Source organism: Pieris brassicae, chromosome 8 (genome assembly GCF_905147105.1).
Source record: "Pieris brassicae chromosome 8, ilPieBrab1.1, whole genome shotgun sequence".
Lineage (NCBI taxonomy): Eukaryota > Metazoa > Arthropoda > Insecta > Lepidoptera > Pieridae > Pieris > Pieris brassicae.
This window is the reverse complement of record NC_059672.1, coordinates 1781824-1808676: the sequence shown is the minus strand read 5'-3', so window position 1 is coordinate 1808676 and position 26853 is coordinate 1781824. Positions and strand designations below refer to the sequence as shown.

General features: G+C 32.6%; 6 protein-coding genes across 12 annotated transcripts in view; 4 read left to right on the top strand and 2 right to left on the bottom strand.

Moving 5' to 3' along the window:
* The first annotated feature begins 188 nt into the window (after nucleotides 1–188).
* Nucleotides 189–5851, top strand: LOC123713858 (glyoxylate reductase/hydroxypyruvate reductase-like). Its single transcript, XM_045667749.1, has 7 exons — nucleotides 189–411; nucleotides 783–919; nucleotides 1661–1850; nucleotides 2517–2680; nucleotides 2906–3070; nucleotides 4811–4936; nucleotides 5709–5851. The coding sequence occupies exons 1-7, from the start codon at nucleotides 341–343 to the stop codon at nucleotides 5825–5827; spliced, it is 972 nt and encodes a 323-aa protein (XP_045523705.1). The 5' UTR covers nucleotides 189–340; the 3' UTR covers nucleotides 5828–5851.
* A 1297-nt stretch (nucleotides 5852–7148) lies between these two features.
* On the top strand, nucleotides 7149–13329 carry LOC123713857 (glyoxylate reductase/hydroxypyruvate reductase-like). The gene is made up of 7 exons (XM_045667748.1): nucleotides 7149–7375; nucleotides 9154–9302; nucleotides 9760–9949; nucleotides 10021–10187; nucleotides 10488–10652; nucleotides 12558–12683; nucleotides 13185–13329. The coding sequence occupies exons 1-7, from the start codon at nucleotides 7233–7235 to the stop codon at nucleotides 13304–13306; spliced, it is 1062 nt and encodes a 353-aa protein (XP_045523704.1). The 5' UTR covers nucleotides 7149–7232; the 3' UTR covers nucleotides 13307–13329.
* Nucleotides 13330–13674: 345 nt separating this feature from the next.
* On the bottom strand, nucleotides 13675–14517 carry LOC123713856 (ragulator complex protein LAMTOR3 homolog). The gene is made up of 3 exons (XM_045667747.1): nucleotides 14344–14517; nucleotides 14084–14276; nucleotides 13675–13917 (listed from the first exon to the last, which is right to left on the bottom strand). The coding sequence occupies exons 1-3, from the start codon at nucleotides 14385–14387 to the stop codon at nucleotides 13768–13770; spliced, it is 387 nt and encodes a 128-aa protein (XP_045523703.1). The 5' UTR covers nucleotides 14388–14517; the 3' UTR covers nucleotides 13675–13767.
* Nucleotides 14518–14549: 32 nt separating this feature from the next.
* LOC123713851 lies at nucleotides 14550–21721 on the top strand. Of its 6 annotated transcripts, XM_045667742.1 has the most exons (5): nucleotides 14747–16500; nucleotides 17177–17398; nucleotides 17904–18065; nucleotides 20552–20599; nucleotides 21143–21721. In XM_045667742.1, the coding sequence occupies exons 1-5, from the start codon at nucleotides 15270–15272 to the stop codon at nucleotides 21166–21168; spliced, it is 1689 nt and encodes a 562-aa protein (XP_045523698.1). In that variant the 5' UTR covers nucleotides 14747–15269; the 3' UTR covers nucleotides 21169–21721. The 6 variants fall into 6 exon arrangements, with proteins under 6 accessions (XP_045523696.1, XP_045523697.1, XP_045523695.1 ...); XM_045667740.1 differs by lacking the exons at nucleotides 20552–20599; nucleotides 21143–21721 and adding an exon at nucleotides 14550–14669 and having other exon boundaries at nucleotides 15191–16500; nucleotides 17904–18235; XM_045667741.1 differs by lacking the exons at nucleotides 20552–20599; nucleotides 21143–21721 and adding an exon at nucleotides 14550–14669 and having other exon boundaries at nucleotides 15181–16500; nucleotides 17904–18235.
* Nucleotides 21722–23977: 2256 nt separating this feature from the next.
* On the bottom strand, nucleotides 23978–26216 carry LOC123713853 (pre-mRNA-splicing factor Syf2). The gene has a single exon (XM_045667745.1). The coding sequence runs from the start codon at nucleotides 26032–26034 to the stop codon at nucleotides 25330–25332; it is 705 nt and encodes a 234-aa protein (XP_045523701.1). The 5' UTR covers nucleotides 26035–26216; the 3' UTR covers nucleotides 23978–25329.
* A 346-nt stretch (nucleotides 26217–26562) lies between these two features.
* The window catches only part of LOC123713852 (chloride intracellular channel exc-4), a 50102-nt gene continuing 49811 nt past the window's right edge, over nucleotides 26563–26853 (top strand). For both annotated transcript variants that reach the window (XM_045667744.1, XM_045667743.1), the window contains exon 1: nucleotides 26563–26731. In XM_045667744.1, coding sequence (XP_045523700.1) covers nucleotides 26663–26731 — 69 coding nt within the window. In that variant the 5' untranslated portion in view covers nucleotides 26563–26662. The remainder of the gene's footprint in view (nucleotides 26732–26853) is intronic.

The following is a 26853-nucleotide window of genomic DNA, read 5'->3' as shown; positions in this document are numbered from 1 at the left end:
TTTAAACAAACTACTGTATTCAATTTCTATGTAATGTCCGATTTCGATACTCTGCCGATCCATCCGTTCAACACTAGGTGGCGCTGCATCAGTTACCAACCTATTTCATAATGATTGCAACATTAGTCTAATATCTATTTATAGCTATGTTGAATTTACGTTAACAAATTACACTTACAGATAATATATGATAACTATAAAGGCTATATATGTTAACACTATTGCCCAAGTTTTCACAAAAAATCCATTGAGTTACATAATAATGTACCACAAAACATCTGACTAAATAAATTATTTATAATTGACCGTGAATTCGTAGGTTAGGACGAACGTGCTAAAAATGATGTCTAAAAGAGTTTTAATTGTTAACAAAACATTTCCTAAAGTCGGATTGGATCTTTTGCGAAATAAGTGAGTATATTTTTTTTTTTGGTTTGTGTTGCCACGTTAAAATATTATAATTTGCCGTTTTGTATAGTTATTGTATTGTGTTGTCTCACATTTGTTCGTACAACAATTTTATTATGTATTAATTCGCTTAACGTCAAGGACGCAGACAAGAGTATTAGTTATGTTACTTCAATTAACACAACTCATATTCACATAACATATTATACACAATAGGTTTTATTTGACAATTAAAAAACATAATTTTAAAATTCTGTTATATATTCAGTTTACTATTAATAATATGTATTTTGATTTGAATAGAAAAGTAAAAATGTTGTTTTTACAATTCGTTTTAAACATCCATGGAGTTTTATCATACATCATTATTTCAGGCTACAGGTAACGGTGCTGCCATACTTGGACTATGAACCCGATATGTTACCAGAAATAAAGAAAAATATAATCGGGATAGATGCATTAATATGGAACACGAAACATTGTCTAACAAAAGATATTATAGATTTAGCCGGTAAATATATATTATAAAATATTTAATGCAATGTACAGGACAATAATTATTAGGCTAAACTGATTTATTATCTGCTGACACTGTCGCCAAGGTGTCGCTGCAGGGTTTAGAACTTTTTATTACATTCTCTGCTGTGATGATCGGTGGCTATACGGCTTTGCAAGGCGTCCTTGGATCGAAAGCGAGACGACATCTTGTGATGCGACTATTGGCGAACTTACAAGGGCATATAACTCAGCTTCAGCAGATCTATAGAAAGAAAAATCGCTAGCGCCAAAGTCCAGAGCACATTGCTGACAAGAAGTTGAAGAAAATAATCTTCGCCGATGAGTCACTTTCCAAGCGGCTTGGCGTCTCGTAGATAATGGGGTCTCTGCATCACCTATTGCATTTACCACGAAGAGTTCGGATTGATACCTGCAGCTGAGTTTCATCATCGGTTTAGCGTGCGACTCCTATCCCTGAGGTCGTAGGTTCGGTCCCCTGCTGTGCACCAATGAACGCTCTATCTATATGCGCCATTAACACTCGCTCGTAAGGTGAAGGAAAATATATTGAGGAAACCGATATACCTTAGACCAAAAAAGTTCACATATAACAATGCAATTAAGATATTAAACATCCCATGGATCATTACATTGTATAGAGCAGAAAATATCAGCATATCTATTATAATTAGAATACTAAAACGCGAAATATGACTCCTATATACCAAGCTTTAAAAAATATATATATTAACAGGACCCCAGCTGAAAGCCGTAACTACTATGGCATCTGGTGTGGACCACATTGATGTACAGGAGTTGGCTAAGCGGGGAATTCCCCTGGGCAACACCTTACACAGTTTAGACAATGCTGTAGCAGACATTACTGTTGGTCTGGTGATAGCCGCAGCCAGGGGTTTTAAATCTGGCATTCGGGAGATTGAGAGGTATTTGCTTTTTTAATTACATTTATTTGTCCAACTGCACAATGGTCGCCCAAAATGGAACAAATTGTCTTTGGTCTACGAAACGCCGATACATTCAAAGAGATAAATAGGCCGTCTCCACGTGGCCAATTAGTTAGGGGCGGGCAGATTGGGACAGCTGCAGAGAATATGATATTTAAAAAAAAATATATTTATATGTTTTTCAAGACGTAAAAGCTTTCACTTGATACTTTTTCCATCCTCTCAACCTACTGTTACCGTTGACTATCAGAAGTTTATATTTATAAATCATATTGCAAGTATATAGAGTTATGTAAATTATGTATAACTTAGTATTGTCTTTGGTTAACAGAAAGAAAACAATTTTTCTAACCGGATTAAAGCTATTTGTATTATTATAAACTTATTATTATTTTTAAATTAAATTATTTTACATAATTTTAAATTTTAAATTTTTCCGACGTTTCGCGTGCTTTTCAGCGTGCGTGGTCACGGTGACGGTATGTAAAATAATTATAAGTTTATAATAATACAAATGGCTTTAATCCAGTTAAATAAATGTTTTCTTTCTATATATAACAAAAGGTATGTTATACATACATTTTACGTGTTCAGTATTTTTTATTTTTCCGAAATGAGTCATTATTATTTATATTTATTTTTAAGTGGCGGATGGAAATTCGGTGTCCAGTGGAAGCTAGGGCAAGATATAGCAGGAAGTACTGTCGGTGTAGTGGGTTTGGGCGGGGTTGGGCAGGCAGTTGTAAGACGCTTGAAAGGATTCGATGTCGAGAGATTCATATACAGTGGTCGATCTGACAAACCCGAAGGTATCCTTGTGTTTTTTTTTATTTTAATTAACTAATAATTAGTTTAATTTTAATTAATTAATAATTTAGAAGGGTAATAATGGTGGTGGGAACACTAAATAAGCTTTTTGAGGTATATATTTTTTTAAATTAATTTTACGTCAAATTTTAAACAAAGACTTTGTCTAAAGAGCATTTAGCTAAGAGGAATAATGTAAATCAATTACAATATTATTTATGTTTCAGCAAAATCTCTAGGAGTCGAACGTGTTCCCTTAGATCAATTACTGAAAGAGAGTGACTTTGTGATCCTCGCCTGTCCTCTTACACCTGAAACTAAACATCTAATTAACGTTGAAACCCTCAAATTGATGAAGAGGACTTCAGTCGTCATCAATATTGGTAGAGGAGGTGAGTTTACTTGTATGTACAAAACAAACGATGTCTTCCTATTTATTAAACATTGCGTGACAGTTTCAATCTTCATAAATCATAAAATACATTTTCAATTGCGAACTAGCAAACTGTGGAATCGTCTACAGGTTGGGCTCTTCTCTCGGGGATACGACTGTTTAAAAAAAAGAGCATACTCATCCCACACTTCTCCTGTCATGGCTATGGGCTGCTATGACTGCACTTTTTGTGGACTCGCCCCCCCCCCCCGCTATGTTAAAAACTTAAAAAAGCTAAAGGGGGATTTAGCTTCAAAAATGTCTTAGTAATTACTAATATTTTTTTCTGAAAAGTTTTAACATAGTCAAAATACATAGTTATAAACATTTGTCTTTTGTGGAAAAATGGGTATACGTATCTAATGATAAGAAGTATCAGTTACGAAATAGGGTTTGATAAGAGAAATTATAGCAAAAACTGATAAATGACGTCTGTACATATTGTAGCAATATATGTATGTAATCCAGACATATATATTTATGTTCATTTATAACCCCGTAATATCGAATCTTCGGCGACCATTCAATTTCCGAGTGGAATGATCCCTTAACGTTGCCTGGAGAGGTGGGGTCTCTCTGCATCTTCTACCGCAATTACTAACTACAGCTCAGTCATCGGACGTCAAGGCAGAATACCTCCGTATCTCCTCGACGTCCTTCGTTCCACAACGCTTCTTAAGGAAGTTATTACACGCACCACCACTATCTGGAACCAGCTGCCCACTGAATTATTCTCCATCCAATTCCACTTAGGATCCTTAAAGAAGAGAGCGTACCAATTCTTCAGGTACTGTTAACGTCCATGGGCTCCGGTATCACTTCACATCAGATGAGCCTCCTGCGCATTTGCCCCCCATTATATAAAAAACAAAAATGTGTGCGTGTACTGGTGTACACACATAAGAAGTGAAACTTCTTTATAAGGTAATTTTTCGAAAAATGATCTAACACTAAAGAAATTGGTTAAATGAAAGTTAAATAAGAAAAAGGCTATTATTATCATAGACATAACTACTAAGATTATTACATAATTTCATTAATTGTAATAGAATTATTACTATCATTGTTATCGTTATTATATATTTATGTTATTAATGGCTTCGAATCTCTTCGATTCAACCGTAGTACGGACAAGAAAAAGATGGCGCCTAACGGAATAACGTGACGCGTAATTTTTTTTACAACGCCGATAAAGAAGTTTTACTTCAAAAAACATATAATGACATTGGCAGCTGACAGTAATAAGATAGCCACGAAATTCATTTTCACGTATTTAAATTTAAATACATAATCTATCTTGATATCTGTCAATTCGACTGCAGGCTTTTAGCAAATATATTTTCATTTTCCAAGATTTTTCTATCCCAATTTTAGTACCGTCCCAACCAAGGTTTTTCTTGTACTATAGTTACCGCAATATATAAAACATCAATCGTATAAAATCTAACATAGGTATGTTAGATTTTATACGATTGATGTTTTTCTATAGGTATAGAAAATAATGAATTTGCTTTGGAAACTATTTATAGAAAGTAAATAATAGAGTTTATATAGTATTTAGATGATACTTAATTCAGAAAGATTGATGTTACTGTTGACGCCAAAACGAACCAAGCGTCGCGCAAGGGCCTAATTCTGATTATTGTTTTTGTATTTAAAAAGATGTTTTGGGGCTCTTAATATTTCTTTTACATTATAGATCTTATAAACCAAGACGCATTATATGACGCGCTGAAAGAGGAACGTATCTTTGCTGCTGGCTTGGACGTTGCGACTCCGGAACCATTGCCACACAGCCATCCTCTTGTATCACTCCCCAATTGTTGTAAGTATTCTTAAAACTTGACTTACTATAATATACCTAATCAATTTTGCGATTTTATTGTAGTATTTGTGATCGGTTCTAACCGATTGCTTACCAAATTGTCACCAGAAGGTAAGAAAGAGAGGGGTTACAAACTGTTATTGAGCAAAATTTATAGTATAAGTTTCATCAGTATTTGACATCACAATAAACAAACCATTAAGAATCTAGAAGAGGCAGCTGCTTCTTGGCCTTGCTATGTCTATTCTCAAGTTTACAGACTACAAAAGAAGACAATAAAAACATACTATATTTTCTACTATTTTAGGTTTAAATATATTTATTCTCTTAACAGACAATAGAGCCATGAGAATTTATATCCTCAAGATACAATTTAGCACGTTGTGGATCATTGAAGAGCTTCAAAGATGAATTAGCGAAGTAGAACTTGGATGAACTTTTATTAATGTACTTCTTAACGCTCTCATTTCCAAGGCATTTATTCCAATTTCATTCTTTCCCTGCTTCCCTACGTTGACTACTGCAGATACGTCCGGATAAACTCTCCTTGGTACGGCCAGTCGAACCTCAATTGAGATTCCTTGGGTACACATTAAGGAATGCAATGCTCCACAGCATTCACTCTTTTTCTATATCATCGTCATACTTCGTCATTTTAATATTGGTTAAAACAGGTACTCAATTATTGTATAAGGTTCACAAGAAAACGATGGCACTAGTTTGAATTTTTCCCCTCTACATATTTTTTTTTAATAAACCTTTTTATATTCAGGTATAATACCACATTTGGGCAGTGCCACACATAAAACCAGAGACGCTATGGCCACCACCTCAGCACAAAATATACTTTTTGCTATGAATGGAGAGAAAATGGTATATCCTGTATACTAATTCCTCTGATTAAATAGTTTCTAGTTTAAAGCGTTTTATTTATTTACCTGACAATGAATATATACATATTTATTTTAGTTAAAAAGTTTTCGATTTGCCGCTTGACAAACAGCCTAGTGTTTTATATATAAGGTAATCAATTACTACATTATTTCTATGTTCTAAATGTGTATGTGTTTGAAGTCGTATTTTTCAATTTTTTTAATATTCGTATTAAATTGATTTTTGTGGTGACTTTGGTGGGTTTCAAGTTTCAATTTTCAGCCGTTTAAGAGTTTTACAAACAGACGTTGTGAAAATTTATATATGTAAAATTTTTACTTACGATTTGAACCCTCGTCATGTACAGTCGGACATGCTAACCGATATAAATGTAATTAGGATTATGACCTCCAAATAAATTAAGTAATTACTTACCGTGATTGACAATAATAATTGAACTACGGTTGGTTTACAGATAATGCAATTGTAATTTGCCAATTTAATGGTAGTTTAGTTTAAAAGGTAATTTTGTCTCAAGGCGTATTATATTTAGTTACAATTACGTAAGTGAATGGGCGAATTCATTCAGAAATCTCCTCAATTAAGGCTAAAAGACCTACTATAACTCAAAAACAACTGCACATATGTGCTGTGCTCACTAATATATATACTGATACTTAGTCAAGGTTTAGATATAAAATTTGTTAAAACATTATGTGGGTGGATGTCTATAGGGGGTAGGTATAAATTGACATCATAGTTTTAAATAACATAAAAACATTTGAAAACTAAACGCGTAAGGTAGCGTGTGTTTTACCTGAACAGGTGATGGAAATAGCCAAATCGTTGTTTCAAAGTTTAATAATCAGCAAAACGTCCAATTTGTTTGTGACGGAAGGCGATACCATGAGCATAAGGATCAACGAACAGGTTAATTCCAATATAACTTTATGGTTAAGATATTTTATTGCACAACAATTACGTGTTACGTACCTATGCTGCCGTCTTAATCAGGAATTGCTAATTATAGTAGGTATATACATAAAAATCCAAGAAACAAAATATAAACGACAGACAACACACAGATAATTCGATTTTGTTTTTCATTCTATTAGATTTTTTTATCCAACTAACTCAACTACTGAAGCATGGAATTCGAGGCATTTTTGATTTCTTAATTTTTGCAAAAGTTATGTCCCGAACCCCGTTAAGAGGTCGCACACTATAATTGGTCTAACAAAATTTTTTTGTATCGAGAATTCGTCTCGCAATGTAACCCGCGGTCTTTGACCCCTATATCAACACTGACCTTGAACGAGAACAGTGTGTTCCAGTAAATAAAACGTGTACTTAGAGATTACACGTTTTAACTATACTAAATTGTAAAAGGATTTTTTGATAACGATAAATAAGAGTACTTACAATGCATTGTGTTAATATTTTATTATTAGTTCTCTACCTGTCGTTGCCGGTAATAGACGCGTCAACAAACATGACGAAAAATCTAAAAGTTCTTGTCTCTTCAAATGATTTCGCGGATAGCGGCATTAAAATACTTGAAGAACAGTGAGTATAATTTAATTAGTCGTTTTAATGTGATTATTAGATTTATTTATACATAAATGTGTCTTAGTTCATTTGACAAGCTGTCAAAATATTGACATTTGACAACGTAAGTTAAAATGAAAACAGAGCCAATGCAATTAATTTTTTTACTATTAATTTAAATCAAATATTTTAAAACAAACACATTTTATTGTCTTGCCTTAACGATAGTGGTTCTGCGAACCTATGTCGAAACTAAAATATATCTCTAGGTTTTCCTCGTATGACTTAAGTCGTCTATCTTCCTGGTTTTATATCTAAAGTTCGAGTACCTAGTAATCAACCTTGTAGGAGTAGTACGAGTCGTAGATTTTCTACACTAATCGTAATATTTAAGGATGATTTTGATAAAGAACAATAAATTGTCATGAACCTTATATTTGTATGAAGGTAAATTTGAAATTGAGTAAATGTGAATAAAATATTTCAGTAACATAAATTGTATTCATTTGTGTCACAAAAGCTTGCATAAATGAATAAATTAAACAAAATAATTCATGAACAAAAGGTTTATAACTATTTATCTGAAACAAATTCGTATAATGACATCATGTATGCCTTAGTAACCGATGTTTGTGAAGCCTTAACACTAAAAGCCATTTGTATTACAAGAATGACTAATGAAGAACTCAATGAGAATGAATTTTTAAATGAGAACGTTAACGCAGTTTTGATAAGGATGGAAATATAGAATCTAGTAATCGTGAACACTACGCCGAACATACAATTGTAATTCCTTAAAATTATTTTTATTTTATCTACACTATTATTTAATGGAAAGGGTTCTAAAACTACTGGACCGATTTGAACAATTCTTTCACCATTAGAATACTACATTATCCCTGAGTAACATAGGCAATAAAATATTTTAAAAAGACGTATGAAAGTTGTGTAATATAAAAAAGTATTTAAAGACCCTTATATATATCACTTCGTAAACTATTGATAATAAGGCAAAGTAATGTACTACCGTTATATAGAAAACGCCAGTATATACAGAAAAAACATGCCATATACTTAATATTTAATAAAATAAATGTATTATCTATATTGTTTTACGATGCAGTAAAAAAAATATAACCTGCTGAAGCCCGTCACTAAAGGCAATGTAACCTAAAAGGCAGACAGTAGAACATCACGGTCATCACGAGATCTTTACAAAGCACAGATCAAAAAGAAAATTAAAAATATTTGAAAGAGGCAAACAAAAATGCAAGACCGGGTCTCGCCAGCAATTGCGCCCCAGCTCGTCCATGAATATTGTAAAAACATAATAATATTACCGATTTAGCCGAGGCGCATTTCGCGAGACGTGCAATACGAAGTTCAATTTTATGGAAAATAAGTACCTGGAGACAATGGCAGAGAAGTAGAACGAGAAAAAATACCTAAAACCAAGCTTATTTATCTTAATGTCTGGCAAAAGTAGATATTATAATAAAAAGTGATCTCTGATATAAATTATTTCGTATATTTTGTCAATACATATAATTACGTTAACAATGAAAACAATAATTTTCGGCGTTGATAAATTCAATTGTATGTTTATATTTATATACAATAGGACATAGACGTAGAACTAATTTAAGCTATTTCTCTGTTCTCTTTATATATATGTATATTATTTATTGAAATATTATGCGAATTGTATGTCAGCGACTGGAGTTGGTTTTGGAGATGGTAAATTCCAAATATTATTGCGCAATATTTATTACATACATGTCGAAATTTCTCTCTAGTTTTACAGTGCTTAAGTCGCGTTACTCTGGATTCGGCGATGAAGGGCTAAATGAGAACATGGCAGAGCTGATGAGCCTCATCCCAGGATGCTCTGCTCTTATCTGGATCTCACATCATCCTATCACCAAGGAACTGTTGGATAAAGCTGGTGGGTTATCATTTATTTTTCAGTATATTATATAAGATAATAAATAAAAACACCTGCAATTCCAGGTAGTAATGGGTTCATTGTTTAAGCTGAGGTTCGAGTCTTGGGGAGGGAATACAAGATATCCTGATAAAACTTCGTAATTAATATGTTTATGATATCAACACCCTTATGATAAATTATATATCTATAACAAAAGCTGTTTCTTAATAATTTGTCTTCGAGAAGCTTAAGATAAGATTCAGAATTCGCTAAGTGTGGCTCCCGTACGTCGAAAAGGTAAATTGATCTGGCACATGACTCATACTTACCTCTGTTTCTACTCTACAAATCTTAACCTTCGAAAGAGTTCAGGTAGAAACATCTTCGGATAAGGATCTATCAACAAAAAACTTATTACACATTTAGCTCTAGAAACTTAGCTTAGAATGCTAATAATTTATAATTAAATTAATAGGTCCCCAATTAAAGCTTGTAAGTACAGCATCAGCGGGGTACAACAACTGCAATGTACCAGAACTTAAGGCACGTGGCATAAAGCTCTCTAACACACCGGAAGTGTTAAGTGGCGCCGTCGCAGAAGTCGCTGTTGCATTGATGATCGCAGCTGCAAGGCGCTTTCCAGAAAATCTAGACCAAGTGAAGAGGTATTTTACTTACCTTAAATATTTACAAAATTGCATCAGACCATCATATAGGAACTTTAAAAAATTTACAGAGGAGTATGGGACGTCATCGGTTTCCAAAACGTGCTCGGTCTAGATATGCGCGGAAGCACAATCGGTATTGTAGGCTTTGGTGGGATTGGGCAGGCTACAGCCAAGCGTCTTGTGGGCTTCGAAGTAGGCAAATTCCTGTACTCTGGCCATCGGGAAAAACCAGAAGGTAAGTGTTTCCTGTAGCGTAATATATTTAAGAACCTTATTGGTTTAGTTATGAGATCTCGGCGCTAGAACTAAAATATTCTCATACATTGAAATAAAAATAATTTGATTAATTCTTTCTTCAAGTGAACAAATTAAAGAATCTAAACGCCGTTAATCTTGGGCCAGATTTCTGTCTTCGATTTGCTTTTTCAAGGCATGCAGGTGATCGGCCTTCTATGCCCTACACCCACACGATGTTTAAGGCATGCCCGAATTTGTAGAGCACAATAACATTTCCAAAAATATATTGTCGTTGCAGCTAAAGATTACAACGCCCAGTTCGTACCACAAGAAACTTTGCTGGCTGAAAGTGACTTTATACTACTTGCTGCACCTCTCACTGATGAAACACGGCACATGATCAACAAAACCACCCTAGCAAAGATGAAGAAGAATGCTATTATTGTTAACGTTGGTCGAGGAGGTAGGTATCGAACAAATCCTTGTATTAGTTGCCTATTTGTGGAAGTAGAGGTATTTCGGTAAAAAAGGGGCAGTACCATTCCCTCAAAGGTAACCCACCCCGGTCCCAGGCGTTGTCAATGGGGCGGCTGTTAGTAATTTAAAGTGACCTATTCGTTTGTCAACTATCCTTAAACATAATTGCTGCCTAAAGTTTAGCTGAATGGTCTATTATGTTTGTAGTGTAGGCAATTGTAATTGTAAAATGTATATTAATGATAATATCTATGGTTTTTCGGCACATTGCACCCTACGGGATTTCAGGAGGGCCTGGACGCCCATGTTTCCTTTGGTTAGGGTGAGCAATCGGCTTTCATTTAATTGAGTGATTGAGTGAGGTTAACGAGTCATGAGAGAGTTCATTTATTTAATTATATACGGTATCATCCTTTCCGTAGAACACGTTTCGGTCAAAGCTCACCGATGTACAGATTGAGCATTCTGATACAGGAGCTAGCTCTGGGTTAGTTGTATACATATATAGTTGCTCCTGTCACACTTTAAAATCGATTTTCGTTTAGTTTTTGTAATTTTAATTGTTTTGTTTAATATTTGTATTATCTCATCGTGTATGTGATGTTTGCCTACATTTTAAATTGTGCCGAACGTTGGCTAGCTTTAAAAAAAATTATGTAAGACCAAGCATATTAGATTGATAGCTTAAAATTGTAATGATTAAACGCGTTTTATCTAAGCCATTTTAGCCTAAGCTATTTTGTCGATTTTACTTATAAAATGTGGTCTCTAATCAATGAAAATAAAAATGTTCCATGTGTAATCATATTGACATTCTGATCCCAATAAGCTCCTAGTGACAGTTAGTATCTTTCATTTATCACGTTTTATCTAGTTGCCGAACGGTGAACACTATCACTAATATTCACCAGTGATTGCACACTTGGAAATTCAGAATACTTTGTCTTACCAAGTAAAGTAGTAGTTTCCATGACATTTGAAATCTGCTGCTAATCTGATGCTGTACGGTTCCTGGGTCAACGGGATGCTTCAAATAATAGAGATTTATTGATTTACTCTATATTTACCACTCGCGTGTTACAATAGAATATGAGCGAAATAATGACGTGCTAATTGCTATGTACCGAATGAATACAATTTAACAGTCAAAGAGAGTGCCTACGTCGGGCTATACTCTCGGGTCGTAACTCCCATGATTTAGTTAATCGCTATAAACGAATGTAGTAGAGAGTGCCTGCGTCGGGCTATACTCTCGGGACGTAACTCCGACGATTTGGGAAATCGTCACGCTTATAAGTGATCGAAATGTACAGCCTTGGCTCGTACAGATGCTAACTTGGGTTTCCCCCCTAAATTTAGGGGAAATAAAGATGTTTAGGGGATATTTTCCCTAATTTAGGGGGAATCAAGATGTCCAGGGTTTTTTTTAGAGGGTGCATTATTCAATAAATTTATTTTAAATGCCCTGCCAATTTAAAACCCGTTCGTGCTTTCCTTTAGTTCCAAATACGCGGAATTTTCCATATTCTTCCCTAATGGAGCGTTCAAGTATGTATTACGTAATGAATTTTAGGGGGGATCCTCTTGTAAAACGTTACGATGCGGGGCGGAGATTGAATTACGCGTTATTGTTAGTATTATTCTCCACATTCCAGTACTTTTTACCACATGGTAAGATTTAGGTATAAAGAGTCACTGGGGGTGGTCACGAAACGTTTTACTATTGGTACAGAAAACGTTGCGGCGCGTTTCATGGGGGGGGGGGGGGTCAAGAATCTCCAAATTGCGTGACGTAATACTTGAACGCTCCCTAACTTATTAAAGTCAATTTCTTTATTGTTTTAACATAATGACGGTCATTCAAACTCGATTATAAACTTTTTGTTTTCAGATCTCATAAACCAGGATGACTTATATGATGCTTTAAAGAACAAACAAATTTACGCAGCTGCATTGGATGTTTCCACACCAGAACCACTGCCCAAAGACCATAAGCTGCTCACTCTCCCCAATTTATGTATGTGTTAAATTATTAATTACAAATTATGGGAACCAAAATTATTATTTAGCATGTAATTTTAACTTATATCATTCCTTGAAGCCTTCGTCTTTCTATATGCATTTGTACAGTAAATAAAACCAAGATTGGCGCAAATTGTCAAAAATTCACATATCACATCTGGTGCACAGCCAGTCATTAAACTTTTTGTTATTAAATGCAAGACATAATTACTATACTTGTATTTATACTCATACTGTACAGATTTATGTAAATTTATCAATATAGAAAAAACAGTGTTGCTACAACCTGTAGGCCTTAAATTTATGTATCTGTGGTGGGATCATGGATATTTCTTAATAGACAAGCTTTAAGTAACCTTGTGTGTAATCCTAAACCTAACCATATACTTTCTGTAAATTGCACACAGAAAGAAAATACATTGGTACACAGCTGTGATTTGAATCTCAAGATAAAACATCCCATCAATATAAAAACATTAATATAATTTTGTTTCAGTCCTCCTGCCTCACATCGGGAGTGCTACAGTGCGTACACGAAATGACATGGCCCAATTAGCTGCAAAGAATGTAGTCAATGCCTTATATGGAAAACCCTTAATCACTCCTGTCTTACCTTAATTTTAATAAATACTTGCACAATATTGAAGTTGTTTTATTGCATTAAGATCCATACATATTATATGAATAAAACAAGTAGTATTTCTTAAAGCTTAGACATACTAAACAACTTTGCCACCTTGCTATTAGATAGCAAACCAAATTTAAAAAATTTTAATAGTAAAACTATGACAGACACATGTTTCCTTTGTTCTGTTATCCTTGTTATTTAACATAATTCTTTAACTTTACACAATTTTTATTTAAGTTAGTTAGCAATAAAGAGGTCATTTATAAAGTACAAAGTTTTATATAAAATTAATGAGTAAAATCTTTATTACTTATTAGGATAACAAATAAAATTATTATTTTAGTTATTCTAATATTATTTATGGTGCTAATAAGATTATGATACAAAAAACTCATAGATTGAAAAGGTACATACATATTTCAATACTATAATTAAAATCTTACTTTTAATGTTACATATCTTTATGTGCTTCTGCAACTATAGTCCCCAAGTCCTGTAAATAGGGTTCTATTTGGCTTTCCAATGCTAAAATATGTCCAGTATTACAATTATCACTTCCAATAAATGTGATTACTAGTGGCAGTTTATTCATTTGAATTACCTACAAATCCAATTAAAATAAAATGAAATGTAAGCAGTTTTAGTTGCAAAATTTTTATGGCAGGGATGAATTATAATAGTTTTGAGCATAGTAGAAGAGACATAAATTACTGTTGTGTTCCATATACCAGTTAAAAAGACATTTGTAATATTTATGGTGAACCTACCTGATAACTAGAATACATGGATATTATAGTTTTATTTCTTCCTAAGCCAAGTTTACTTGCTTGGTCAGTAGCCATTCCAAAAGTTGATATAAAATTTGGTCTCAGGGCTAATTGTGGTGCTTTTTCTGTAACTGATCTTACAACAGGCACACCTTCGCGATCAGTTATAAGGATACAGTGTAATCCATTCACCCTAAAAATACATGTTTTTAGCAATTTTTAGGTAAAGGTAATTAAGTTGTTTATTTTATCCGACGTACTTTTCAATCAGATGATTTAAATATTTTCTCAAGTCATCAACCATACTGTTGGGTCTTTTTTTCGTTTATCCCGAAATTTATTCCTTTATGAATTCGCTATAATCACACCAAACAAAAAATCTTGCAAAATAAAAACAATATTAGCAATATTCTGAATTGTCAATCAAAACTTGATCTGTGTTTACCTTTAAGTCAATGTCAGCTGATAACGCGTGAAAATCGTTTCAAAGATATACCTGCACTTGAGGTAGTACGAAAGTTAACATTCTATAAAAACAAGTGATTCGTAATACATATAGCAACCAGTATGAGAATAATCTAATAAGGTTCGTGTATCCTATATTAAGAACGTAATATACTATATTAGCTGTGATCGGTAGCCATTGTCTTTTATACTGCTGTAGTCTGTTGCCTAAAACTTAAAAAGCAAAATGGAAGTAACAGATTGACAACTTTGTGATTCTCGTAATTTATTTTTGGGTTTTAATACATTTTTCAACCTGAGTAAGTGTAAAAATCGTTAAGTGAGAATTGTCAAACGAGATGATTTCATAATGAAAATAAAATAAAGAATCGCATAACTGTAGCGCAGGATATATAACGAAAAAGTAGTTGTGGTATGATGATAACAAAAGATAATATAAAAATTCAGCCTTGTCTACTCTCGTTATGTGTTATTTTTCATCACATGTGTACAGTGAAGATTAACAAGTCATGAACCTTCACAGCAATAGTTCTGTGCAGTGAATACGTAACTAAGAAAGTGATTGTAGGATTTGTGACGTCATAGAACTTAAAGACAATAAAGTATCGTTTCTGCTGTAAAATGTTTATTAGTTTTTTTTAGGTGAGTACGCACAGTTTCATAGAAGTTTTGAAGAGAGTGTTCGCGGCAGATAGGTGGTTTTCCGCGAGGATGGGCGGCGATGTCTGCCCCCTCCGATAGCGCTACCAGCCCTCCACCATGTGCGTGTACCAACATATCGCTTATGCAGTTGTTCCATGAGCTCAAACAAAAGTTTCCTGGTGTACCCGATCATGTTGTGTCTAACACCATCGAGCTATACTGTCATGATAAAAAAGCTTGTGAAACACATCTGCACAGAGAAGTCAAGACCTCCCTAACGCACGCCTATCATGCGTCTTCAGTGGCTGCAGCACGACAACTCAGTGGACATAAAGTTAATGCACCACAAAAGTGTCGAAACCAGCCCATTATCAAGCATGAAGCTTTAAAATCAACAAATGCCCAGTTGTTTACTTGCCAAGGTCCACAAAAAGCTATAATCAGCACTAATGCTAGTTTAGATGAAGAAGATGTTAAAGTGAATACTGATGCAAATCAAAACGTTGTGAAAGTTAAAACAAATGAATTACTTAATACATGCTCACCTGTTACTATAGTCAATCTTGATAACTGTTTTGTTAAGTACAGTGCAGAGTCACCTAGTGATTTAGAATTGTCTAATGAAAATAATAGTCTAGAGAATGGAAAACAGGAAAGTACAAATCAGGAATTTAATGAACAAATAACCAATTCTGAACAGCCTGAGAGTACTAATTTTAAATTATTGAAAAGTAATAAAATAAGGTCAAATTTAAATGAAAGATTGGAGGGTGTGAAGGAGAAAAAAACTATTAAAAGAGATAAGGAAGAATCTAAAGTAGTGCTTGAAAAACCCCAAAGACCAAACACATTGAACTTCATTAAACCAAGTCCAGATATTGCATTTAATGACAACCTGAAACAACCAGAAGAGACATGCCGAACAATCTCACCTGCTCCTTCAATTCATAAAACTGATAAAGAGCCCAAAAGTAGTCCATTTAGGCAAGAAAGGGGTGGATATCCCCTAAACTTGTCTGTCAATGTTAATTGCCATATGGACTTAAGCCGTGGTTACTGTGATCCGTGGTTAGAAGATTATGAAAGTCCTAGAGCAATAACATCAGTCAATTTAACTGTTTGTACACCAACATCAAATATGGCCAGTCCAGTCAGGGAAAGAAATGATGATAATGGCTTTGAGGGACATGTAACAGTAACTGTTAGCCCTAGTACAACACGCCCAAAGCGTAGAGCACCACCTCCACCTCAGTCTACCAGGATAGATTCACCGAGACCATCTAGAGTTGCTCCTGAACCACCCGGAACAGGTAAGTATCATTTAATTTTATTATCTTATTTAGGGATATTAAGAGAAGTTTAAAATGTGCATCTGTTTGGTTCCTAAAAAACATTTTAGTAAGCGTTATTTTCCATGGTAGTTATAGAACACCTACATTTTTTTGATTATTTTTATATATAGGACTTAACAGTAATAAAACAATTCTAAAGGTATAACAGTATAGTAGATTAAGATAAATATTATAAAGCTTTAAGTAATCACTTCATGTAATAAATAATAATGATGTTAATTAATTATAATTAAATATACAATTCTTTAGTGTAAAGTTATTTAACTTTACATGTGATAAAAATTATATATGTACAATTTACATATTGTAATTATTAACTTGGAAAAATATATTTTTAGTTATAAGAAAAGTCTTATGTTTTTTTTTCAAACATAACATTTAAGTTTTCATCTGTTTCATAATTAATTCTTTAAATAATTACTTATTTGAACAAAAAAAGGTAAAATTCCCATTTTAAAACACTTTTGACAGATACATGGTGATGCTGACATAATAAATAACTTAGTTACTCATTCATTCTTAAGAGTTAATAGTAGTAAAGAAAGTTATTCCATTATTTCTACTAGCTGTCCTCTATAATGGAGTACAGGAAGGTTTTTGTCAATATTATAGAGCTAATTCATTCAACAATTAGTTTCAGATCGTTCTCTAATTGAGCGTCAGAAGGAACGTTTATCACGACTAGCCGCTGCACTAGCCCAAGAGAAGGGACAACTAGCACAATTGAATCGAGAAACACAGATATTAGCTGCTCCTCCACCATCACCATCAGCTGCTGCAAGATTCAAGGACCATGTGGAACGCTTAAGGGATGAGTGTGATATGTTAGCAAAGCGCCTTGAGATGGGGGTTAGAGGTACGTCTTGGTCATGCCCAAAGATTACTCATATACATCACTCATTACTAATATACATTCTTAATTAACTACATGGTTTACAATACTCAAAATTATTAATTTCAACTCTTATATAAAAAAAAGAAATAGCCATATTGTGTTTTTTAATAATACTTTTTCCTCAAGTACTTATGGTAGGTACTAAATTATGTTTAAAATAATGAAAAAAAAAATATGTTTTACCTTTTTGTAGGTATGCATTTAATTAATAGAAAATTGTATCTTACCAAAATGGTTACCAATCTTTGACATGGCAAAAATGATAGCTGTCAGAATTCTATGGAATTAAAAATCAAACTATAATTTTAATATGATAATATAGCATTATGTGTTTTGTTAAACTTTTTGTTAATTTGTTAAAACTACAATTAGGTAGATTTAGTTTTCATTAATTAGGAGATGAGGCAGTGTGTTGTGACAATTACATGTATGTGTGTGTGTATTAAAAACTTATTATAATTTTCAGCTCCCCGAGTGTTACCTGTCCCAGAGGCAGATGACAACTTCTACAGTAATATATACACAGGACAGAGACCATCTGCCTCTTGGCAATGCCACATGTGCACCTTTAGGAATCATCCACTCTTAGACAAGTGTGAGGAGTGTGACATGCCCCGGATATTTGTAGGTACGTCCCCTGCTACTACACATGACTCTGGCTTTGGGTCTTTCCGTGATAGAAACAGACGAGGGGCTAATCTGTCCAGTGACACAGGCTCCCTGCCTAATATAGCAAGCGGGTATGCTGTTAATGTGTAAGAATGGTTGATACTTTCTATAACTTGTGACATGCTATATCAGTGATGTGTGTACTGAATATAAATAAAGTACATTTGATAAGGCTGTGGACAAATTATTAAGAACAACAATATATGGCAAGTGTACTTCAAACAGAACACTGCTATTATCCAAGTAACAGTTCTCCAATCACTGCTACTGTTATTATAATAGTTGTATCTGGAACGTTTTGTAGGCAAGATGAAGTAACAATTTGAGTGTTGTGTTAAGTGAGGCTAATAAGTGTTGCCAGTTAACCTATGCATGGCGGATTGTACCTTAGTGCATGAGTGTTCCGTTAACATTATATCTTCCAATTAGTTACCGGACTGATTATAATATTTCTTAGTAATCTTACTGGAGTTTGTAGTACTTAAAATTATTCAATAATAATATAGAGCTAGTTAAAAGTTTATATAAACAATCAGACTAATAAAATAAGTATGAATTGTGATGATAAATACAGATGGGTGACATTACCTACAATAATTATTCAATATAAAAAAATTATACTCTAAAGAAGAACTTTAGACAATTCTAATCAAGTTGTTTTGAAGTAAATATTTTGATAAGCGTAAACTTTGCTCTATATTATTTTTAATTTAAACAAACTATAATTAAGTATATTGTATTAATTACATCACATTGTCTGGTCAAGCCATTTGGGATCTCAAAAGAAGACTACTAGCGCCTTGCCAAAAAGTCATTATTTACACTATTGGTTACAAATTTTGCTCAAACTTTATCAATTGCTCATATTGTGCACAATTTTACACTAATAAATTATCATAAACAAAGAAAATAGATTGACCAAGAGATTAACTGTGATTCACAAATTTAGTTTAGTAACACATTTTTTCAATTGTCCGTTTGACATTTGCAGTTTTGACGCCGCCATCTTGGTATTAAAGACAAAGATTAATGACTGCATGTAATTTTAAAATCTCGACTTATTATCATATTAAAAAACAAATTAAGGAAAGCAACAGATACCATGGAACACTTTCAATACACCTAGTATTGTTTTTAGAAAAAAAAATGATATGTTAAACAATGCGTCAATTCAGTTTTCTGCATATCATGCCAAAAATCTGTTTTCTTTGTTATTTTTTATTAAAAAAATCAAACGCACTTAGCACATAAAATACCTTTAGAAGTATCTATTTAAATTATCATGCATAATTTTAAGAAGTAAAAGTTCGCATATAGCATAATATAATATTTTATGTACTGAAGTTAATATTTGAAATTATTTAGCATTTAACATTTGTCATACTGTAGGAGATTATAATCTGTTATATTAAGCCAGTATAGTCTGTACTACCATCACATCTATAGTCAGTTGGCAAATTAATTGGTTGTTTATTGAATATCAAGAACATTATCAACCATATAAAGAAGTTTAAGGAATTATAGAAAAAAAATATGTGAATATTTTCACAACACATTTTTTTAAAATATATATTATAGACATGTGCCTTATTTAATGTTTTGTATATTTCGATTTTAAGAGGACTTGACAGGGCTTTCAAAGAAAAAACATCACAGTATTAATATGTGATGAGTTAGGTATGCTGTAAATTTTGAGTAAGATACAGCTTAGATCTCTAGGTAAACACAATTATTTAGTTGTTAAATAATATTGATGTTGGTAAACATCTCTATCCCATGAATGCCTTAAGGCCAATTTTACCTTGAAAATACTATAACAGAATGGCACCTACTTTATAACCGACTACTTCATATACAAATCTTTTACTTGTAATTAATATATAGTATCAGGTGTTATAATAACTCGGCTAACTTGGCCATGAACTCGACTTCTAGTTTAATGTATTAAGATTGTGCCTTATCATAGTATTTTTCTCAGTTGGATTTATTTTAGGCAGTTTTAATCCCTTTCTATGAAAACATTTATAATAATTAGGTGAAGTATTAAATATTTATCGTTATCAAATATATTGTTATGTTAGGATAAGTTGTAAATTATTGTTCATTTTGAGATGTAGGTACTAATTTTACTTGAATTATTGTGATGATAAATTTTTATGTATATTAGATAATAAAATGTTTTTTCTTAAATTTATTGATGTATTTTATTTAAATGTGATATTATGTACAAAACATCCTCCATACTAAGCCTCGGTACTTGTTTTTGTAATGTGATATGCCTTTAATAAATTCCTTTATTTAACCCCTTAGAGGAGTGTTGTGCGTTTTTATTTGTATTTATGAGGTAAGTGACTAATTTTTAGCCTAACATTATGTTGTCCTTGGAATGCTTATACATGTTTGAAATATAATTGCAATCTATTAAATTTACTTGTCTTTATGCAGTTCGATCTCCCGATGGGATCACCGTACGCTTGATGCCGGGACGTCGAAGTAAGTATATCAATATTATAAGTTAAAAGTAAAATGTAATGTGTGCCTTGCTAAAGAAGACAAGAAGATAGACTGAGTGAGACAAAACATATGTACCTGGCATTTATAGACCATGGAACAGATATGTATTGCCATCGTTTTGCATTCAATTGGCCGTCCATTAGTGCTAGCCTGAGACAAAATCACTACTTAGTTGTGACCACGACGTATTAATGCGTATATGGTCACGTGACGAAACGTAAAACAATATCATTCAATTAGAAATTCATTTCGCGTTGTTGAGTCGTGATTTTATCTGAAGCCCAAGGTAATGTGACAAATTATGAAAACTAGGTCACCCACTTGCCCAGATATCTGATGAGTTGATGTTGCTTGTCTACGAAATCCAAGTTTTTTTTTTATATATTATGGCAATAGTTTTGACTTTATCTAAAAAATCCGAGGTTAAAACAACGCTCAGTCTGTTGTCTTTCTCTGTGACTGTCTCAAACGCCCGCCCAAATTGGCAATATACAATACATTTCAAAATTTTTCGCTTTTCAGAAATAGTGCGGTCGTGGGTTTTATGAGATGAAAACTACGAATTAATTTAAGTTTAAATCTATCTTAAGTGCAGTAACAATCTGTGATATTCGCATTTGGTAAAAACAAATTTGCACATTCCACATTTTTATTTTACTATAGGGTTTGCATTTTTAGTGCATAAATTCTTTCCTATTCTCAGTGAGTGCTATGCCAAATGCGAATAACTATGTTATTACCATTTACTGCACTTAAGGTGGATAGGAAAGTACTTTAAATAGTCATAAGTATATTATCATGTGTTATCGGTAGGTTAATCAATATTTCTACATCACCAGATAAAAGTCGGATGTTTAAAGATGTATTTGAATTGTAAAGAAATACATATTTTTTAGGAAATTAAAATTTACCGCTCTTATTAAAATTGTTAACATACAATTTAACGTAAAGCTAAATGCCGTAAGTTTATATTATACATACTGTGAGCTGTAAGAATAATAACTCTTTACTCCTACACTACTATTGTAAGGCTGTTAAATACTTTAGATTTGATGTGTTATAGCTTTGGTTTGTTGCAAGTTGTCAAAAATGATTTGTTGGTCAAATTAATTAGTATGGAAATTATTACGTGACGAATGTCATGCTAATGTCACTCTTATACAAATTCATTTAACGTGAATAGGTACAACCTGTCGTAAAATGATTTTGTTTGAGGCCCTTTGTCACAATAATACCAAGCGTGGCCCTCTGCAAATACCTAGTGCAGTTTAATATTGCGAAAATGAATTATGACTGGCGCAAAATAATATCGTAATTCGACTTCTATTTATAGTATTGTATTGTGGACTTTTTGTTTTTGACAGCTCTCAGTGAGCCTACCTCGTAACTTCAATAGCGATTCGATTAATAACAAAGGAGATTTGGATGATTTTGAATTTTCTAACACAAAATAATAGCCAACTTGGTCATATGGCACTTAAATACGATATTGAAAGTTACGTGGTTGCTTATCTGATTTGCAATTATGTGATTCCTTATGGCTTATCATCCAATGTTACTAGTTGTAATAACATTAGCAGATGATAAAATGAGTTTGATCAAATCTAAGGCCAAATTAATTGTCTGGATTTATTAATAAAAAAATATTTACACTTCTTTAAGAAAATCCCGAACGTTATACGTATTTTGGACTATACTTTATACATTAACAGATAATAAAATGAGTTTGATTAAATCTAAGGCCAAATTAATTGTCTGGATTTAGTAATCAAACAATATTGACGCTTTTTTAAGCAAATCCCGAACCTTATACGTATTTTGGGCTTTACTTTATACATACAACCGAACCTGAACTACAAAATAAAAGTTACAATTGTTAAAAAAAATATTTTTTCAAAAAGTAAAATTTCACACATTGAAAGCAATACCTTTAACAATTATTATTTTATAATAATCAAATATTTTGTGGATTTAAGGTGCAATATAGATTAAACAATTATCTAAATTAAATTTAAAGTTTATACCCTCACAGGACCGGATTAAGGAGTCTGGTGGCCTTGGGCCTAACAAAGGAGTGGATGCCCTCTGACCCAAAAGTATTTCCAAATAAAATAAACAATGTTTTTCAGTCGAGTTTTTCAAACAATAATTTATTGTGTAACCATGTTTATTCTTTTAGTATTTAAGAAAACAATTCAATATATCAAAAGAAAAGTTGTTTACTATTCGGAATTTAAATCATTTTCTATAGTTATAGTATAGCCCCGGGTGCCCTCTCTAAATCCGGCCCAGTAGCCTCAGCTCAGTACTTTCCCCCGATAACTTTTATATACGTTAATATGTAATAATCAATTTACATTTTTATTATCTGACTGCAAAAAATGTCAACAAAACATGGAGTATACAAATACTGTGATTTCTAGTCTATTCCCGAATTTACAAATTGTGAAATTTTTTATTTGCAACGAAATTCACGTAAATCAAAAACTTAATGTAAGTAAAAAGCATTTGTATGTATTAAATTTTGTGCTCATCTATTGTATATAAATATTAATAAGTATCACGTACGAGATGTTATTTTGCTTCGAATATGTATTAAAATGTGCAAGTATTCTGAATTAAATTATTGGAGAACTGTAAGTAGAAAAAGCTTATTAGAATAAACGAAACTTATTGTATACATGGAAAATCAAAATAATTTAAGACATACAACACAAACAGAGCAAATTAGTTTCGGACTTTCTCAGTAAATTAGGTATTTCGTCTGACTTAGAAGTAATTTCTTGTTTACGATAAGGCCGCCCGTTGCTGTTGAGCAACGAAATGTTAAATAATCATAAGATTTCTATTCACTCGCATAATACACGAGACGTATCAATCGATGACGCCCCTATTAAATGCGAATTGATGCAATGTGTAATTTTGTCATTTTTAGGCTTTACTTTGTATGTCATGGTATTCTGTATTTTATTTTGGGTCTGTTCAAGTATTACGTGAGAACTATAGGGGGCGAGGGTCCTTGTTTTTGGTGACCTTACGTCAACAGTAATTATTTACTTTTTACACATATTACCCACACATTGTCACATTGTCATTACCCACAAAAAAATGCATTTTCGAAGATTCGTACAAAAAATTAGTACGTTTATGTACTTTTATTTTTGAGAACTCTGCTTACTTATGCTGACCAGAGAAGGTGGGTGGGGGCGCGCGATAAATTGCAGTAAATCTGCTTACGTAATACTTGAGTGGCCCCTTCTAAGTTTTGTTTGTAATAGCTCTTCTACCTTTGATATTCCAGAAGTAAGTTGTTCAAAGTCATACGGAAATAAGAATAAAATAATAAAACCTCAGGACCAGAATTATAGCACTGTATTAGATACTTTACCTAAAACTAAGGAATCGAGGCAGTTATATAAATAACTTTAAGATTTTGATAACTACAACAAAAAATTTGGGCACTATGCCTAGTCTGATCATCAATCACATGTTATGATTTGATGTTGCTAGAATTGATATGACATTTATAGAGAGGGTCTGGTCTGGTCCAGGTTGTCCTCACAATTTAAAATTCCCTCAAAAAATTGACACATGGGGGTAGCTCTTTTTCCCAAAAAAATTACCATAGAGCCATTTGTACATTTGGTTTCTATATTTAAATATTTGATAAAAATGATTCTTTCACTTTAAAAACATACATTTATATATCAATATATTATATATACATATTAAGTATTTAATTAATTTAATTTCCTACTACTACACATTGAGTAAAAATTAATTTAATAAACCTTGCATTGATATAACCTTAAAATCTTTATATAATTAAGATTTAAGTTTTTTGTAAATGAAAACTTGCACATTTTTCAGAAGTCAAAGTGTGATAAAGAACATTTTTCTTTTAAAAGAATCTTATCTTTAAATGCTTTATTTTATCAATAAAAGATTTGAAATTAGTCCAAATTTGAAGCATTGAACTTGAGCCATAAGCCCTAATAATATTTTTTATTGTTACCGAGTAATTTTCATATTAGTTCCATACCTGGTGTAAAGTATGAAAATTAAATCAAAATAATCCAATTTTTATTATAGAGTAATTTATTTTTGAGTTTGTGTATCAACATGTCTTAACACACCTTGACTTCTACAGACCTATTGCTTATACAGAATAGGGATTATATATCTATTGACTTGGTTATGTATTTACCATGCGTATCAAATAAAAATTGTTACAAGTTTTTTTTTTATTTAAGATAATTTAAACACAATAAGTTTGTCATTTGAGTAAGAATAAGGCTTTTTTTAAAATGAGAAGCTGCTTAAGGCTAGATGGTTCCAGAGTCAGGACTGTCAGTTACTGCGTTAACTGACTACTGTATTGACATCAGTCAAATCCCAATATTTTTACCAACCAAACAACAGATACAGCTCTAATTATCTTGTAGCTAAATATTAATATATTACAAATATTATGATAGTTACTAATTATTAGTCCAAAGTTAAACTATAAATTTAAGAAATTGTACACAAGGTGAAAAATATAAGGTACTTCAATAATTAATTATTAAGTTTGGTGAATATCTATAAACAATTCATTACACAATTCAGCACAGAAGGCTAATCACTTGAATATCAGGAAAAATATGTAGAAATGTAAGCACAAATGCATAGATGCTCCGCTGGATTTTTATTATTTCATCACAATATAATTAAATAGCTGTGCCTCTTTCCAAGTTTTGTTTGATTTCGGCAGTGTGCTCTCCATAAAATCTCTCCAATTTCTTATTAAACTTAGCATTTCTTTCATTGATGTAGTCAATATCTGCATCATCATTATGAGTTCGTCTCCTGGAATATTTAGCTCTCTTTGCAATTTGCCCTTCCAAATCATCAACCATTTTATCAACTGCTTCTCTTCTATCTTTATGCATTCCATGAATAATAACATTTGGTCCTCCATAGAAAGCATCTCCATATTTTTGTTTCTGTTGTTCATAAAGTTCCATATCTGCAGTTGGCATATTTTTCACAAGTCTGTTATACTGTCTTACTGTAGCCTGTTCATAAGTAGAAAAGCCTTGATCAGGGTTCTTTTTCTTCTTTTTGCGTTCCAACCTCTCTGCTTCTACTGCAGATATATTCAGTAATTTAACTCGGTCATAGTCTTTACCCTCTTTAGCTGATTCTTCACGTTTCTTTTGATCTTCCATGATCCATTCTGCTTGTCGTCGTTTGGCTTCGTAATTAGCTGGTAACTTGTTTCTAGCCTCCTCAGCTACAACTTCCTGGTGATTATGCGTTCTTGCTTCATTTCTTGCAGTGTGTAAAGAGCGAAGTCTCTTTAATCGTTCAGCTTGCTTCTCCGCGAATGTCATCTCTTTTGTTGTTGTTTCACCGACTTCACTAGCACTCATTTTGATAGTTTTACTTTATTGCTTTAATTAACTACTAAATTGACAATTTAATTAAAGCTTAATTTGAAATAATCATCGAAATAAGAAACTATTTATTGTACTATATATAGTACGTACTTACGCAAATACAAATTACAAACACGAAACAAGTCGCATATTGTTCACAAAATTGGCAACTGACATTGAGTTTTTAGCATAACTCATAAATGACCACTGACAATATTTTACAATGACTGATAATTAATGAAGACAGTCCCAACGCATTATGTTTAGTCTGTGCCACATACAGCGGCTTAAAATGATTTTGATGTCAATAGCAATTTATGTAATATATATTGGACTCTCCTTTGTGAACTAAAACTTTTAAATTAAGTCGTGGTTTTTCTTACATTTGACTCTAAAACTATAAGTTTATAGTAGACTAACACCTAATATTAATATTACAACTAGTTCGGAACTTTAGTCACAAGAAGAATGTGAAGTTAGTAACAGCTAAAGTTTTAAAAAAATTGACGTTACATTTCTGACTGAAGTGAGTCAGTTATTCCGTATCGTGCAAGAGTGACGTTTGTGTGTTCCTGTGAATTTAATATTTATTAACAAATTCGTGTGTATTTCTGGATAAACGATGTCGGATGAAATTGCAGAAAATGGCACAGCGAACGGAGACGTTCCAGAGATTGAACTCATCATTAAGGTAATATATTTTTACACGTGTTTTATCGTTTGTTCAGTATTATCTCCTTGCTGCACTGTGATATTGATATTCATATTTTGTAGAGTTGGCAATGTCAGGGATTTTTGTTGGCGTTCATTTAT